Here is an 18,170-nt window from a genome sequence, read left to right as displayed (position 1 = left end):
GTCTCATCCTCATTACAGTAAAAAATTTCACCTATCAGATTCATTATTGCTAGATAATGCGACTGAGAGCTTTTGCAGGCCCTCCAGAAAAGTAATTCAGCCAAGCAAAATTATCAGCTAATTATATTTAGAATCAAAAGCCCAACAACTATTTGCAGATAAATTGTATGAATTGAAGTGAATAGATCTGAATATTAAGATTCATAGATTTAGCAGATGATTTGTTAATTGGAATAAAAAGGTCATTTACTAGTCATTTTAACAATAGATCAATTGGAACCCTATTTATTATTTAACTGGTAGTGCATAAGAATTGAAATGATGAGTAATTGTATTATTGTCAGGAAATGGTAATTTTCTTCAAAGTAACAAAATATGAGAAACTTACAAGAAGAAATTCATACTTTGGTTTAAAATAGTATGATCTGTTTTATATACTATATATGCACATACATATATAAAAGCATAATCCTGATGCACATAATATGTGCAAGAAGTTTTAGTATTTTAAAAAGTCAGAAATATTACCAGAAGAGATGGGCTTTTCTTCGATGAATTGGAAATGCAACCATGAATGAGGTAGTTTATAAATAATTATCAAAATTCAAAATTTATGAATTGTTTATGAAACCAGATCATGCTAGTTCTTTTACAGTACAACATTTTAATTAGCAGAGAGCTTTTTTTGGAAATTGCATGGTACATACTCATACGATGACTCAAAATGTAGTTTGGCCTGCTATTTTCTTTCGGGGAACAGAATCCTCTAATACAAATTCATTGTTAAAAAGCAGATAACATGTGTGTACTTCGTAAAATGTCTTTGACTTCATTCTTTTGATTGTATGTGGTTCGAAGATGATGGTCATATGTATCTGCTTTTCGGTTGGCACAGCATTTTAAATGTCTTCAGATAAAGTACACGTTTTCTTTTGGTTCAGAAAGATTTCAGTGGTTTTTGTGCTTGAAACTTTCCTTAATGTTTTATAATAGAGTGACAGTGTAGTTGATCACTGTTAGCTATAGGAATTACTGTGTGTATACTATACACATAAAGAATAAAATGGATATTAGTTTCATAGACTGGAATTAGTCATTGGCAACTAGAACCTGTGCCTTTTACACTCCGTTATCTTTCGTCTTCTAGATCAACACTCAAGAAAAAAATCTGAATTCAGTATTTTACCAGGATATGCAAAAATACTTTTCATTTAAACTAATTTCAGTTAACATAATGAAATAAGGAAAACATTACCCACTTAAAATGACTTAAATTGCATGTGCTTTGTCACTGTAAATAAACAAGGTAAATATTGACATGACTTCAAATTATTCTTGGGTTGAAAAAAATCTGCAGTTCAAAATAAATTCCGCCTTTGGTCAACATTTTGGATGCAATTCAAAGTTTCTCGTAAAATAAACATATTTTAAAGAGTGTTTTGGATTTCACTGCATAATTTCTAGACAACAAAAATGACAGTGGTATCTCAAAGTTTATGATATGTCAGATCAATAGTCTCTATGTGGACCTAACACGATCCTAGGGGCGCAGTGCCCCCCTTTGCTTAACCTTTCCGACTGTGTCATGAGGAAAAACTTCCTCCAAGAAATCCATGAAGCATTCTTCTTACAAAGTGAAACTTCTCATGTTTGCTTAATGATAAAAGTGCTGTCTTTTGATAAAGTGGAAAGCAAGATGAATTTTTAGTCAAGAAGGCAAAATATTCATTTCAGTATTCTTCATGAGAGTTTTTCAGCCAAAAAGGGGGAAAAGTTTCACATTCTGCATACTAACAAATTGTCCTGAAGAAAAAGCTTACAATGAAAATGCCCCATCACAACAGATTGTAAGTTTGGGTTTTTTTTCTGCTGCTTTTAAAAGTGCCGCGATCATTCCTACAGCTTCAGTGCTGAAGTTAAGTATTTGCAATGTTATTGAAGCATTTTTGAAAAATGAACATTCTGAGGCTTTGCAGCGTTATTAAGAAAAGCTGTCCATGCTTCACCATGCTGTTACATGTGTTTATCTGCTGATTATAAAATGTGTTAAACAGTATTTTAGAAACAACAAAAAAATGCAGAGCCGCGCTTTGATTAATTCAGTGAACAAAGCATATGCTCTTGGTTCTGTTCTATGAAATTCATATATGATCGATAAGATGTTTCAAAAGAGCAACTTTGGCTTTTAGCATTATACTACTGACTTTTGGGGGGGTTGTTTTGTTTTGTTTTGTTTTGTTTTGTTTTTTGGAGGGGGTGTCCTACTTAACTCTGGACTTGTGCTATTAACTTAAGCAAACAAAACTACTCTCTGGATATGATAATAATTTTTAAACAGATTATTATCCTTTCTCTAAATTTTCTTTAGGCTGGAAGCTGTGTATTGTGGCTGTTACCCCCTTTGTCCCAAAGATTTGGTGTATCCCGAAATATTTCCAGGTAGTTGCATCAATCTGCTTTTGTCCTTGTTGAGATTTAAAATACATGTTTCCTGCTAAATTAGAAAGTTTGAAAATAAACTTAGGCAGGAGCAATTGTTTATTTGGCAAGTCAACATGTTAGTGTTAAGGAAATTTTTATGTGTTTTAATACATTAGACTAAGCTTATATTTACCATCTGTTCTTTTAAGATAACAAAAAAGCAAGTTTTCAAATAGCATTCTTCATTGTTAGCATACACATCCCATAATGATGGATTTTTATAAGCAGGTCAGTGTTGCTGTAATTGCTTACAGATTTTTTTTTTAATGATACACACAGAGAAAACTCGGGGACTGAAAGTCACACCAAATTATTTAAACAATTGACTAGTTAATAATATGCAACTGTTGTGCATGATACATACAGCAACAGTACCAGTTCTTCAAGGAAAAAAATCTCATCACTAAATATATCACATATGCATTGTGTTACATTAGAATAATGTATTTTAATCACCCAAAGGAGATGTCTAAACAGCACAACTACACAGTCTTATTTAGCATTAAACATCCTTGTGAGCTGAGGTAACCTTATAAAATCATGCTTAAATAATGTAAAACACGAGGCAGCACAGAGCAATATGCATTTTTAATTAGTAAAGTGACTAATATCGAGTGTGTGCTTTGAGGTTTTTGTTTCATTAAAAATGTATCTGTTTTTCCTGCAGCTGAATATCTGTATTCTACACCTGAACAGCTTTCCAAAAGGCTCCAGAATTTCTGCAAGAGACCAGATATTGTCAGAAAACATCTCTATAAGGTAGCTACTGCAAAGACATTTACATGGTATCCATGCCATATTGAAGTACAAAGAAAAATCTTTAGGAAAAAAAAAACATTTAATTAACATACTAATGTTTAAAGGAAACATGCTAGGGAGGGATATTAGTTGTTACACTAACAAGGATTAATTAAACTGGATGCCAGTTATATTAACCTAGGTCTTATGAAATACATGCACTTAATGCACGGTACATGCTTTTTTTTTTTAATTTATTGTTTTCTAAGATGACTGTCCTTTACATCCAGCCCCAAGAGGCTTATAAAACTGAACCTGGATTAATGTAACTCATTAGTTTAAAAAGAAGTAAAGGAAAGATTCTACAATTATACTAATGAGGATAAGCTTTTTTTTTCCCAATATAATGAAATCTGTAGTCCTCAAAAATTCAGGTGAATAACATTAGTGAACTTGGGTGTCCGTTTTTGAACTACTTGAAAAATGGACTCGTGGATTTTCCAAAGCTCAATATGTCTCTTGTCCAGTTTAATCAAATAATAGAAAAATTTTCAGTTTGTTTAGAACTAACACTGCCGATCTCATCGGATAGCAAAGGAAAATAGTATAAATAGCATCATCGTTCAGTCCCTTCATGCATTATCTTTTTCCCTCATTTAATCAAGAATTTTACATTGCTAAAATAACAGCACAGAAAAAGCCCTACTAGAAGTCTAAGTAATTGAACTGGGATAAATCTGCTTTATGAGTTGCAAAGGTGGCTCTAGGCCATGAGTAATATACCTTTTTATATTCTTTGAATGTAACATCTTCGATTTACATAAATTCTGTATAGTTTACAATCTAGCAGTTTTATAATCCCACATATTTTAATTTTCCCATGTTAATGTATAACCTTCTACGTGAAATACAGTTCCCTGTCTTTTTGCCCTCCTTTCCCTTTTCAAGGCCTAAAATACATATTTACATAGTGATACATCAAAACAAGACTTTGTTTCTGCAGGAAACAGTTAAACTTCCAGAAAAAGGGAGAGAACCAAAAATGCAATTTAACACCCAATTTCAAGCTCATTATCTTTCATTGTCTATTAACTTGGCAATGGTTCAGAAGGTAGCTCATAATAGTTTAAAATGCTGACTGAACAGTTCCAGGCTTCAGTATTATTCCTTGAGTCAATACTATTGTATTGTATACGTGGGGAGCTTCCCAGTGAAAGCAGTGCTCCAAGGCTGACTCCAAGATTTCCTGATTTTGAAAGTTCAGTAGCAGCTTTGATTGTGCAAAATCTGAAACTGTCACCCACGTGACAGTCTCTTAAGAAATTCAAATGATGAAATTAAGGAAATAAAAATATTGGTCGAAATGGATTCATTTTCTACATATGACACTGAGCTATTTTCCATAAATTCATAGTCAGATTATTGATGTCTCCCTATCATGTGAATTTTTTGTTAACTATTTATAAAATATGTTTATAGCATCAAAATTTATCACTTCTTGACATTCCTTGAGATGAAGCCTTACCAGCCCTGTTATAATGCACCCAGAAATTTTTAACCATTTCAAAAGTTACTGCAACAAGTTGTCTCTAGTTAGAAAACAGATCTCTAGTTGAAATATTTTAATGGAGCTACTGCCATAACATAGTTATAATTATCTATCTTACAAACAATTCCTGGAAAAATTCTGAAAGAATGTCAGCAAAATGGTAAGCTGTTACTATACCAAATCATTCCTTCGACATGTTAAAAGCTATCCTGTGTCTGAAATGTTGTTTTACTGAACCGTTGCATGTTAGTATTTACACATATTTTTGTTTGCACATCATAAAAGGTTCCAACTCAAAGTTATAAAAATTAGCAATGCATGTATCAACATTTGTAAGAGTTTACATTTATAATCCATTTTAGATATTTTCTACAATAGATTTTTTTCATATAAAGCTATAGTATAATTTCATAGGTGTCCCCATTTGTAGTTCTCATTAATAGTGTGTTTAAAAATTACACACAAAAAGTAACAAATTTGTTCAAATTATAAGTAATGAAGAAATTCATGGCTCCAATATAATGGAAAACCTGACAAGGTATAAGGCATTGTCTTGTAATCACAGGAGGCACCACAGATTCAGTCTGTGGGTTGTAATTGGCTTTATAGTCAAAGCAAATAAAGAATGCCCTCAAAACCTTTGTAATTAAAATATTGTAAATGATGATAATTTTTCATCTTCTATTTTATAAACAAACATTTCCAGGTAAAATTTACTTTCCCTGAGTACCAGAGAACTATTTCCTCCAAGGCAGCTTTTTGTAATAGACTTTTCTCATGCAAGGGAAGAGAATCTTTCATATTTACCATGAAGAGAATGTTGGGGTTTATTTTTAGATTTACTCTATTGGACAGTTTTGTTTTGCTTTTATAAAACATATGCTTCTGAGATCTACAAAGATGGAATGTCACTGAATTCTTTAATTTGTTCCTTTTACATTTTTACACCTTCCCCTTTTTCGTTGTTGTTGGAAGTTTACATTTTAAATTCACTTCAACTTCTTCTAGAGTTCACTTTAGGATAGGACTTTTCATATGGATTCACACTTAGAAATTTAATGACTAGAATAAGGCTACTAACACTTGGCTTTGTTCTCACATGAGACATTATACTTTCAATCAGAGTGAGAGTTTGAGGGGGACTATAACTTGAGGCAGGATTTGAAACAGCATGCTAGTAATTGAAAAGCAAAAAACAGAATTTACTCTTTTTTTTTTTTAAGTAATTCTGCTAGGGTATACTGTGGCTGTGACTTCTCACCTGAGAAGATTTCAGGTTTAAATTCTTGTGGATGAATATTTGGACGGGCTCTTGCTGTCTTTTACACATTTTTTCTTCGCATCTTTAGAGAAATCTACTGATTAAAAAATTAGTAGCTTCAAAAATCTGAATGCATCTTGTTCAATGTTTTCATCTGAAAGGACTTCTTAAAATGTTAGCATCCACAGGTTTATCGTTGGCTATAATTGCTTGTCTCTCAAGACGTACCTTCCTCTAAGTAAGGAAATGGTTTGACCAGATAGTTGTCACCCACACACAAGATCTGAGTGACCTCCTTGATGATAATGGACTTCTGGGTTACTCCTGAGTATAATTTGAACACAGGTGTCTAAAATTAATTATAAAATAATTGACCATGGATGATGTGACATCAATAATTTTCCATTTCCAACTCAGGAAACCTATAGAATGAAAAAAAAAAATTCTATGTAATGAAAAAAAAAATATGATGGTCCCATTTTTACTATGTGAATTTGCTTACTGAAAACTTCCAATAATGACTTGAGATTAATACTCTGTACTTTCAGGAAAACCTTTCATCAAGACATCTGAAAATACTTTAGAAAACAAAATGTGTGGATAGTGCCTTGTTTCTAGTGTTGAAAACAGGACAAAAATGCAAATGGATAGCTGTATAAGTAGATAATGCCTGGACTCCACAAAAGATTGTCCCCATCCTATTTCTCATTTACTTTCGTTTAAAAATGGAGAAAAAAATATATTCTGTGTGAAAAAGAGGATGCTGTTCTTTCTCATGGCTTTAGGATGATTTGGCATTTCTTAAAATTTTTTGTGTGATAGATACTGACTCTTATTTTGTACTTTTTAAAGTCCTCAAAATTTGAGACACTTTATAGCCTGCTATTATTTAGAGGAGAGAAGAATTTTCAGATTTCTGCCTAAAACTAATTCCAAACAATGGTTAAGCTTGCAATTCAAATGCAATGCCTCAGCCAAGCCACTTGAAGTTTCCCTCAAAAGACTGGTCAAATTCTAGTTCTCTGTTAATTTCAGCTTATACTCTCTCCTGGTATCAAGAAGGTGTTCCGCATTGATATTAACCCTTCTTCCGAGTCCTTGCTTTCTCCTTAGAAGGAAAACTTGAATCTTTGGGACGTTTCAAAATGTCTCAGTTCTCTCAGCTGCTCCAGCACAATTACAGGCAAATTGCCAATTTAATCTCTTTCTCTTTTTCTCTGTCTCTCCATCCCTCCCTTCATCCCTTCCTCCCTCTTCTTCCATGCCCCACCCTTTTCTCCATTTCTTTCTTTCTGTCTCTTCCTTCTTTACTTCTTCCCTCGACTTTATTTAGTTTGGTTTGGTTTTCCTTTGATTTGTCTAAATAAAATTAAAACAAAACTCTTTTAGTATAATAGATATGCTTTGGCTGTTTGAGATCTGATAGAGAATTTGGCTTCTCATCCGTCTCTGCTACTCATTTACAGTCTGGATGTAGGTGATTTTCTTGGTCTCTATATGATTCATGTGTAAACCTGGAATTTTTTTTTCTTTAATCTTCATAGCATTCCCCCCCATAATGTAATAATGAATATGAACCCGTTTGTAAACATGAAGTGTTTTATAAATTCCACATAGTAGTAATGGCATTTATCTTGTGCCTTTGCCACTTAAAAGTAAAATTCACATTAGCAAAAAACGTGTATAAGGAGTGTTGCGTATCTTGTGTTTATAAAAGTTAAAAGTTGGATGATAAACTTCTAATAGCTGTCATCCGTAACATAAACCAGGAAGTTGTGTGCAGAGTGTACCCATTTGTGAAAAAAAAAAAAAAAGAAAAGAAAAGAAAAGAAAAACAAACCAGTAGCTCTCTCCCATGGGTAGAAACATAGCAACATTTCAAACCAATCAGAAACTGGGATTTCCCAAAGTGATGAAACTCGAGAACCATTTACTTGGTGTCTTTTTCAAATATAAGTGATGCAGATTTGCAGTATGAATTTTCAGCATTCTTTGGTTTTTTGGTACTTAATACTTCTTCATTTCTTCCTCCTCTCTTTCTCCCTCTTGTTCCAGGGTGAAATGGCTCCGTTTTCCTGGGCATCCCTGCATGGTAAATTCAGGTCTCTGCTTACAGCAGAACCTGGGGAAGATTTGTGACAGATGGGGCTAAGTCACAAACTTGCAGCCTAAGGCAGAATCTGAAGAACTTTCCAGAGTGTGCCCATATTTACCTGATCAGAGAGAAAAGAAAATCTGCAGAGGAAGCTGAGCCTGGCTGCTTGTCATAGCTGACACGGAGCCATCTGCCACAAACCTGTGGCAGCTTCAGATCTCCAATCCCTGCCACCACCCCAACCCAAATTAAATACAGATTCCTAGAGACGCTATGATGGTTACACATGTCCTCGGCATCACATGTAGGAGACTGTTCAAAAAAAAATATGTGGCCTGTTGTATAACCGCACTCATGTATCCCATATGTGGTGCCACATTGAATTTCCGGTTGAATCCGTTTTTATCCTTTGTACTGGATGACATGGTGCCTGAATTCTTTCTTTTCGCCGACACGATGGCAGCCAAACTGCAGCTTCAAACACTCACACTTGGCTGGGTTTCTACCTAGGTTGCCAGGTTATCGTCGGAGCCTTCTTGTGTCCTCAAAGGGCCACAGGGCCTGAAATGAGATCAGAATGCTACCAGACTAATTGGGCAGCCATCTCAGGATGGTTTGTGGGCAAAGGGCTGCTTTAGCACTTTTCTTTGAGCAAATTAATGACTCTCCAGCACAGGGGTTTTTAAGCGAAGGTATTAATAAGGGGTCTGGCAGGTATTCCCATGATTCACAGAGTTACATTTGCATTTAATTAATCTCACAGAAAGTTGCAAGATAAACAGCTGTAGTTCGGACAAACATGGCAAATACAGTAAGAGGGGCCATCCTGCCCGTAAAATGAACACTGAGGTAATTGTTTTACTTTTTTTTCCAGGCATAAAAAGAGAATTCAAAATATTTCTAACAAACCAGTAATTTTGACTAAAACAGCCCTCAACAGATACCTACAACAGATACTGTTTCCAGATAAATCACTTACAATTCCAAAAGTCAGGCTGCTCTATTTGGTGAAATGAAGATGTTTTGAATGTCTACATTGTGAAATAAATTTTTAATAAACTGCCCACTGCAGATTTTAATTAGCATGTTCATCTAGCTGTAAGTGTGTACATCTATCTGTATGTTTCTCACTGAAGGTTTTTCTTGTGTCAGAGACAACGAATACAATTGTTTCCATTCCGGATGAACAAGGATCTGTTTCACAAATGTTTGTAAGATATTATGACATTTCCAAGATTTTCTTTGCATTCTGGAAAGCAGTAGGTAAACATTTGTAGTCATTAAGGTAAAGTCTGTTGATAAACCATCTTCTGTTTACTGACAGGTAAATTGTAACTTTCTTAGCTTTTGAAAGGAACAACTTCTATACACTGCAGAGTGGGTTGCAGCAGGGAGAGGTGGCTAGACATAGGGCCAAGACTGGCTCTCCGGATTTTACAAGGTTACAGTGGTCTAGCCAATACCCCACATCAAGTGAGCCATGGTTCCGATTTCCAGCAGGGTCCATTTCACAGGTAGCAAAATCGAAAGCAGGAAAAGCATCAAGGATGGGGAGCCAGGCACAGACCGAGGGTGAGGGGCAGTCTTGTAGATCAAAGGAGGCAGTTTGGAGTACATGAGGCATAGGAATCTAAAGGCAGGGAGTGTAAGAGTGGAAGTAACAAGCTCTACCTTTGAGCAGAGACTCGTGACCCTGTCCAGTTTGAGATCTGCCGCTTGTTACAGGCCACCACAGCACCGGCTTCAAATCCTCACTTACAGAAAAGGCCCTTAGCAAACTTACTTTCTTACCCATGGAACAGATAAATCAGGCACTGCTGGTGAAAGTACCTCCCAGTTGAAGCCGAGGGAACTAGGAATCTTAGCCCCTTTTGAGAACAAAAGCAAAGATATGAGTGTGAATGAGACATTCTCAGGTACTTCCTCTGGGGCAAGGTTATACTGCATACTCTGTACCAACGTGGACTGGAAGAGGCAGCCTGCAAGTGCTTCAGTCCACCAGGTGCTGTGCCGCCGATGATGTCATCTCAAGATGTTACTATCTGACAGCAAGAAGCGACTCAGCGCTTACTTCCTGTGGTTTTCTGTCCTTAAGAGTGTGTGCTCACATCCTATGGTGTGTAACATCCTATATGCTCAACAACTATCCACGGAAGTTTCCATACGAATGGATGGGGACAGCACATTAGATGCTTTCAGACAGTAAAAGCTAAACATGTAAATGTTCTCTTGATTTGAGAATATATGATTCTGAGTTATCTATATATAGGTGAGTTTGCTAAAGATTTGTGTATTCTTTTGAAGCTCAGCATTACAGAAGGAGAGGGGGAAAGAAGAGGGAGATCTTCCATATGACCACAATGGCCAGGGCTGAGGCAGGTTAAAGCCATGAGCTTCATCTTGGTCTCCAAAGTGTGTTAGGGGCCCAAGCATGTATGTCATCTTCTGCAGCTTTTCCAGGTGCATTAGCGGGGAGCTAAATTGGAAAGGAAGCAGCAACCAGAACACAGCTCAGTGCCTATATGAGGTGCTGGGATCACATGTAATGGTTTCACTGACTACACCACAACACCAGTTCCATATGGATATTTTTCTACACCACAAACTCACATCCAGTTTTGTCTTTAGCTTTGTCCAACATTCCTTCCAAAATATAAAGTTATGGTTTTTGAAAGTGGTGCTATCATGTCTTGTATTAAAGCATAAAAGCAAGAAAACATTATAAGAGTATTAAAGTTATAACTGGGATCATTTAGCCTAGTAATTGTGCTACTCACTAAGATGCCCATAGCCTGTACCAAAGTGCATAGGGTTTATTCCCAGCGTCAACTCCTAATTCCAGACTCCTTCTAAAACAGGTCCTGGAAGGCTGGTGAGCACTTAGTAATTAATTCCCCACCATCCATATGAAAAACTAGGTTGAGTTCCTTGTTCATGGCTTCATCCCAGAGAAGTCTATTATAGAGATCAGCTGGGGAGTAAACCAGTAGATGTGAGCTCTTTTTCTCGCTGCCCTCTTCCTTCTACCCCATGTCTGCCCTCACTCTAACTCTCAACATTTCTTAGAAAATGTATCTGTGTTGGGCACTGATTCAGTTCCAGCTGCTCCACTTCCTATGCAATTGCTAATGCAGCTGAATGAACAGCAGAAATGGGCCCTCTACCCAGTTGGGACACTCAGGTAAAGTTCCTGGTTCATAGCTTTCATCTGGCCTAGCACTGGTCTTTGCAACCATCTGGGGACTAAACCAGTGGATGGAGGATCTCTCGTGCTGTAACTCTGCCTTCCAAAGGTTTTAAAAATGTATCTCTGTGTGTGCATGCATGCACACACATGCACGTACTTCTCAACACCTATGATGTGGCGAAGTGTGTGGAGTGTTTTTAAGTAAAATAATATTTGCTGACATCAGCAGATAATTGGGAATACAAGTTGTAGGAAAAACTGGCTTACTAATTGCTATTTTCCTTAGCTTCATTCTTAAGACTCAATGCAGAAATCAAACATCCCTGTTATTTAAGTATGTGAAAATTTTTCCTCTTTTCTTTTTTTAAATCATTAAGCCAACTTAATTTTAAATATCTCTGAAGATCTGCCTACAATCAAGTTCTTGATACAATGCCCTGAATGCATGCCCTGAACTTCATTAAGCTGTGTTTCTGGCTAGGTGTTTCTAGACTAAGTGCCATGTGTTGATCAAGAATAAGTCAAAAAACCTTTTCCCCAGTGGTCTTAGTTTAATAATCTTCCTTCAGCTACAGTTAGGTCTACAGGGCTTGCTCCTCTCAGTCCTTTAACCATGACACGTAATATGGCAGTAGCATCCACAGTTCTGTGGAAACCCTTAGCCATTGAGGGCTACACAGATTAATTTCAACACCTTGAAATGCATCTGGAACCAAGGATTTCACTTTACATTGAAGGTGTTAATTATATTTGATATTTTTAAAAGTAAAATCTGTTTTTGAGAAAGCATCTGCTACCCAGAAACATGAGCCACAAAGGAAATTTTTTGTAAATCTCAAGATACTTTCTGTGGGTGATAGAATCAGTTTTCAGATGAAGTCCGTGCCATCTTGCAATGCTGACACATTCTGTGATTCTTATTCTTCTATTGACTATTAGCAAATATCATCCTAATGGACTTTCTGCTTCCTTGGAAAATCGGGGAGTATTTAATATATTTAGCAACAAAAAGAGTATACCACAAATCACCAGCTTAGACATATCCCAGTTTACATTTTGCACAGGGGTGGTGTCATTTGGCTTGGCAGTTTAGCACACATCCCATATTGCAGTGTCTGGTTTCAAGTCCTGTCTTAGCTCCTGACCCCAGCTACCTGCTAACTCACGCACTGGAAGACAAGAGTGATGGCTCAAGTAGTTGGAAGCCTGCCACCCACATAAGAGACCTGAATTGACTTACCAGCTCATAGTTTTGGCCTCAGCCCAGTGCCACCTGTAGTGAGCATTTAGGGAGTGAATCACCAGATGGATTTTTTTTTCTCTCTCTCGACTCTCCATTACTCCCCCTTTCCTTTTTACCTCCCAATATTTTTTAATCTTAAAAAAGTGCAATTGAGATGTAGGACTACTAATGCATCCTAATATAGTCTCCCTTCTAAGATATGCATTAAAATGTAACTGAGAAAGTTTTAAAACATGCAGTATGACAATCATCATGGGAATTAACATCTAATCTGCAAGAACAGGTCGGAGGAATGCAAGAACAATGGAAATCATGGGAAAAGGCACTTTTGCTGCACAATTAATGGCCTATTTTATACGCTGGGTCATGATATCTAAAGGCTTATAACTACTTGTGACTCTCTGATATTTCACATGTCTTAAATGTTAGTATTGGATATACCTTTTTTCATGGGAGCCGTTAATACTTCTGGAAGCATGTGGTTAGTTTTGCTACCAAGCCATCGTCGGCATTTGTTGACAGAGTCAGAAACCATTTTCCTCAGCCAGGAACAGAAACTGCTCTCACAGCCAGTCCTGCACAGGAAGCCAAGTCGGCTGCCTTTTACTGACCAGGATCCACAGGCTGCACCTCACCCCTGGAGATGGTCACACTTGCTGTCCATGGGCTCCTTTTTCTTGGCTGCTGCTCGCCATTTCTGACTAATACCTTTGTTATTTCAAATGCAAGATGGAAAATAACAACCTCCCTTTTCACGATTAGCAAGGAGGAGAGAGGCAGATGCTTAAAGAGTGCCTCCTTATCTGGTGCATTTCAGGGCTGTGTGGAAGAACAGCAGCCTTTGGAACATCATTGCTGTCACCTGTCCCCTTCTTTCTTCAAGACAGGAGAGAATTGTGGTCTCTGTTATTTCATTGCAACCTGTCCCATGGGGAAAGGAGTTGTCCCTGGGATCTTGAGTGATAGTTTGTGATTTTATGTGAGGCATACATGGCTTTGGGGACCAAGATCCCCACTCGATATACAGCCGCTTTCCTGGGTTGCATTTTGAGACCTTTGACTTCCTGAAGAAGTGGTCCTCCCACTTTCTCTCATTCCCTGAGAGGTCCCTTACTGTCCTCCCCCACAGCTTGATGGCAGTGTGTTTCAACCCTGAGAGGTTCCTGATGTTTTTCAGAAACTGATGTAGGGAAGTGATTCTTGAAAGATTTTCCAAAACTTCTATTACTCTGCTGAAAGTGATTGCACTTATAGACTTAAACTACAGGACTGCAAGATGTGACTCTTAGGAGGAATGTGTCCCTAAGCTCCTCTAGGAAATGGGAACTGTTTACATTAGAAATCTCATGTTTCCAATATCATTTCATTTGTCTTGAGTGGGCCTGCTGAGAGGGGAAATACACACACAAAAAATATATATATGTATATATTGTAATCATATATAGTAGTATATGTGTATATATATAATATATACAGATATAATATATGTGTTGCTATATGTGTATTGCACATACATACATACAATGTGTGTATAAGTACATATATACTATGTCTTATATACATGTGTAATATATATATTGTAAACCTTTCTCCATATGGACTGTTCTCATTGTTACCTGTATACCTTTCAAGAAGCACCATGACTCAGTGCATGACTTGGTTTCCATTTCTTTACCAGGCAAGAGAGAGCAAATGGTAACAGGGGGATCACTTGGTGGCCAGCATTGTTGATGTTAAAAGAAACATGAGAGACCACTGACTGTGGCAGTATTTTAATTGTTCACATCATTTGCTATTACTCTATGCAGAAAGGCATCAATTTCTATATCTCATCCACCACAGGCACTCACTGTGGTCTGCATTCTGCCACAAACATTCAGGTACTCTCAGTGGCCCTCCTGGGCAGCCTTTAATTTTGTAACCTTCCCATTTTAGATGTAAGGAAACTGAGGGTGTGAGGAAAAGTTGACTTCCCTTGGGCCTCATGGTGGTAAAGGCACGTTTAGAACTCAGATTTTCCCAATGTCTTTCCAGAGGCTGTGGTCAATTTCAGTGGTCAAGAGCAACCATAAAAGAAAGGGCATGGGAAACTTCAGCCACTCCATCGTGCCTCTCATTCTTCCTTCTGAGTCTCATTATCATAGAAAACATGGATAAATTGCAATATTTTACTCTAGGTATATTTCATGTTACGCCTAACTGTATTTGTATTCTAGATTACCAAAAGAAGTGGAATGCAAAACACCTGATTTCTAATTTCCTAACTGTATGATGCTTATGACATATAGGAAGACATGGGTCTTCTCTGCTGTCTTTCAAATCACACAAGGGGGAAGCTGCTCCTAAGTGTGTCCGTGGGGCTGACCCTGGACCCAAAAGGCAGCCCCATGGTCACACTTGGAGCCAAGGGTCCAAGAGCCAGGGAAGCAGGCCGAGGTTGCAGCACCTTTAATCGTGCAGCAGTGTCCCAGCTTCCTCTCATTCCAAATAGATACACCGGAAATTACATCCTGAAACTTACTTTTCTCAGAAAGAAAAGAAAGGGGAGGGAGAGCTTTAGAAGACGCTGCTAGTATGGTATTAGACTGTAATTCAAAGGGAAATTTATGCTTGAGATATGAATTTCTGAAAATAGAGGGTTTTTTTTCAAAAAAAAAAAAGGGAAACACTGACACATCCTTAATTATAGAGTAATAAATACCAGTGGTATATTATCTTCCGATATTTCTTTACACAGATATCAAAGCATGCAGCTGTTTTTGAAAACTGATAATCAAGTACAATATAAGTCTATTACATATTGCGTTTACAACATCCCACTCCCAACTAAGCAGCATCATGGAGCACTTAACAGTGAGAAGCAGGGCTGCTCAGAGTTAGAAACCTAACTGAACAAATTAGCTTAGAATCGTAACTTAAGAATCGTAGTCAAACCCAAATGCCTGTCCTTGCCAGGAAAGGCATTCCAAAGACACAAGAGGCTGCCAAGTACAAAGCCTTCGCTTCAGGATGATGGAGGCAGTTCTAAAAAGCAGCCCAACTTAATGGTCAACCAGGAAAATACAGGGTCTCTACCACTGAAGGATGCATGAAAATGGTACAAAGCACTCATAGAGGAATGGGAGGTAGAAGGGGATTTTCCCAGAAAATGTTTAGCTCTTAGAAAGCTTCATTTATTGCTTTCAATTCAGGCAGTAGAATCACAAAGGGAGGAACATGGTCAAAGCAAAGTATGTGGACAAATGTGGGGGGTAGAAAAGGAAATGAAGGTTAAACAAGGCCAATATGATTCAGAATAAAAGGGAGGGAGGGAAGTTTAGGGAGCCAGCTGCAATTACTAAATGTTACATTAAGAAAGGCTGAAGTGGAGCGCAGGAAGGCTGGATATTTTACTAAGTGGATTAATGTTCTGTTCCTTGGGTGTCTGAAGTTGCAGATTTCCATTTATTTGGTGCAGGGATTTATTGGGAAATTTTTAATGGGTGGGGGGGCTAAGGGGCAATTATAAACACAGTTGAGAAGAGGAACATAGGAAACTTTCTGTAGAGTTCATTATAATCAATAGGGTTTGCAGCAATGGACCAAAGTAAACAGTGAAAAAAAAAATTGAGTTCCTGATAACAGATCTTAGTAAGAAGAGATATATCCAAAAAACAAACAAAAAGACCCCCCCCAAAAAAGAGGAAAACCACATGGATGTGTGAAGTCAAGGATTTTGAATGTCTTAGGAGCTAGTTTTATTGCCGTTCTCTTTTCTCCACCCATTTAAGAAAATAAATCATAACTCTGGCATTTAGAAGCCTAGTCATGAACATCATTTATTAATATAAACTTAATTCTGTGCTGTTCTTTGGTGGGTGGTAAGAACATGAACTAGCAACAACTGCCCTGAAACAACAACAACAGTGCAGCCGGCTCAAACACAGGAAAGTGATGAGAAAAGAAAAAAAACTCATTTGCTCCTTCACTTTATTTATTTTACCAAAGGATGAAGCCAGAGTGAAGAGGGTGTGGTTACATCACAGAAGGACTAGCTGCCTTACATGAGATTTTTAAAGTCCTAAATTTGTATCAGGAGGAGGGTGGGAATTGATAGCTTGTGTGTGATTTACATAATTTTCTTAATCTGCTGATCTTCTTCCCAGGAAGGTGGGAGGGAAAAAAAAGCTCTCTCTGCCTTCTACAATTGCAGAAACTTAATCGTGTTCTTATTCCCTGAGTGTACCTTGGTTGTCATTTGGACAGCAGCCAGCCCACAGATGTATTGGTTCAGGCATTTGCCTGGCCAATAATGTTAGGAATCATTTAAATTGGAAATATGCATCAGAAGGTATTTAAGAATTACTGATATGCAGCTATTAATCTTGAATGCAAATAGTATTATTTGGGGTGTGGACAAATCACTTAACTGGAACCACATGAAAAAGCACTTTGAAAAAAAAATATTTTTGCAGGCGGTTGGGGAAATGGCATTGGGGAAAAGGAAACAGGAGTTGCAAAATGGAAAAAAACCTCCACTTCAAAGAGAAATATTGGTCCAAGGACGAGGCAGTGCAGCCCTCCTGCCCTCAACCTGGCGCATCACTGTATCAGCTGAAAGTAAACAGATGGCTAACCAGAAGACATACTGGTCTGTTCTTAAGGTTGACCAAGCTTCCAGAGGGAGACCTCAGCGAAAGGGTGTCGTGTGGTGGCCCACGGTGGTCCTTAAAGGTTATCAGCTGTGTAACTTTAGCCAGAGAGAACCATCAAAGGTGTGCTATAGTCACGAGTGGGCGTTGGAGGCCTGGCCACTTCTCTATGCAGCATAGCACATCATCAGGGATTTGAGCTGTATCTGAAATCTCAGGGACAGGGTGGAGACGGTTTTGTGATCATAATTAATTAAAAGAGAGGAATCAAAGCAGGCAGCTCTCTTGTTTCCAGTGGAGCCATAGAGAGCAACGTGTGTGCTCTGCTGTTTGCAGCTATGTTCCCAGGCTCTCGGTCGGCTTGGCTTTTCCCTGTATTTCTAATGCTGTAATATCAGGCCAATAAAATGCAGTCTACAAAACTGCAAAAACAAAATGTTTGTGTGTGTGTGTACAGAAGATAATGAATTGCAACACTTTAAGCACCAATTTTAAAACTTAAAAATCTATGAGTAATGAAGTTTTAAATAAGCAAAGTGTGCTCCACTGAAGTCTTTATAGTTCCCCTTTTTCGTTAAGAGGTCGCCCAGACATTTAGGTGCTTCACAAACTGTCCTCCTACACCGCGGAGTGTGCAGCTGCGATCTGGCCCCGGGCACCACCTAGTCAGAGTCACCACCTAATGCATTTTACATTTGCACACATTGTGGGGGAGTATGGGGAGTGGAGAGGCCTTTTTTCCCCCTCAGCGCACAGTGTTTCCTTTTGTCGCGGCCGTCAGCTGACACATGGAAAATGTGGTGTACAGTTTTGTTTGCCTTTAATCTGTAATTAAAGATTCCTTGTCTGGGGCTTGCTACCACTTTTCTCCTTCCCTCCCTGTCTCGCGGGTCTTCCGCCCTTTTCGGGTTTGGCCTTGTGCGCTGCTGGCTGGGGGCTGCGGTCGCCTGGCCCAGCCGGGCCGTGGGCAATGGGCAAGCGGCGG

At 37.9% G+C, this 18,170-nt stretch overlaps 1 protein-coding gene across 5 annotated transcripts in view; it reads left to right on the top strand.

The window, feature by feature from the left end:
- The window catches only part of GTDC1 (glycosyltransferase like domain containing 1), a 275,754-nt gene extending 266,566 nt beyond the window's left edge, over positions 1 to 9,188 (top strand). For all 5 annotated transcript variants that reach the window (XM_040971529.1, XM_040971530.1, XM_040971534.1 and 2 more), the window contains 3 exons: positions 2,369 to 2,439; positions 3,149 to 3,240; positions 8,085 to 9,188. In XM_040971529.1, the coding sequence (XP_040827463.1) occupies positions 2,369 to 2,439; positions 3,149 to 3,240; positions 8,085 to 8,168 (247 nt within the window). In that variant the 3' untranslated portion in view covers positions 8,169 to 9,188. The remainder of the gene's footprint in view (positions 1 to 2,368; positions 2,440 to 3,148; positions 3,241 to 8,084) is intronic.
- Positions 9,189 to 18,170: the final 8,982 nt, after the last annotated feature.

Source organism: Ochotona curzoniae, unplaced genomic scaffold (genome assembly GCF_017591425.1).
Source record: "Ochotona curzoniae isolate NIBS_2020 unplaced genomic scaffold, NIBS_Ocur_1.0 contig_2210, whole genome shotgun sequence".
In the NCBI taxonomy this organism is placed as follows: domain Eukaryota; kingdom Metazoa; phylum Chordata; class Mammalia; order Lagomorpha; family Ochotonidae; genus Ochotona; species Ochotona curzoniae.
Note: the sequence above shows the minus strand (reverse complement) of the source record. Positions and strands in the feature narration are given on the sequence as shown.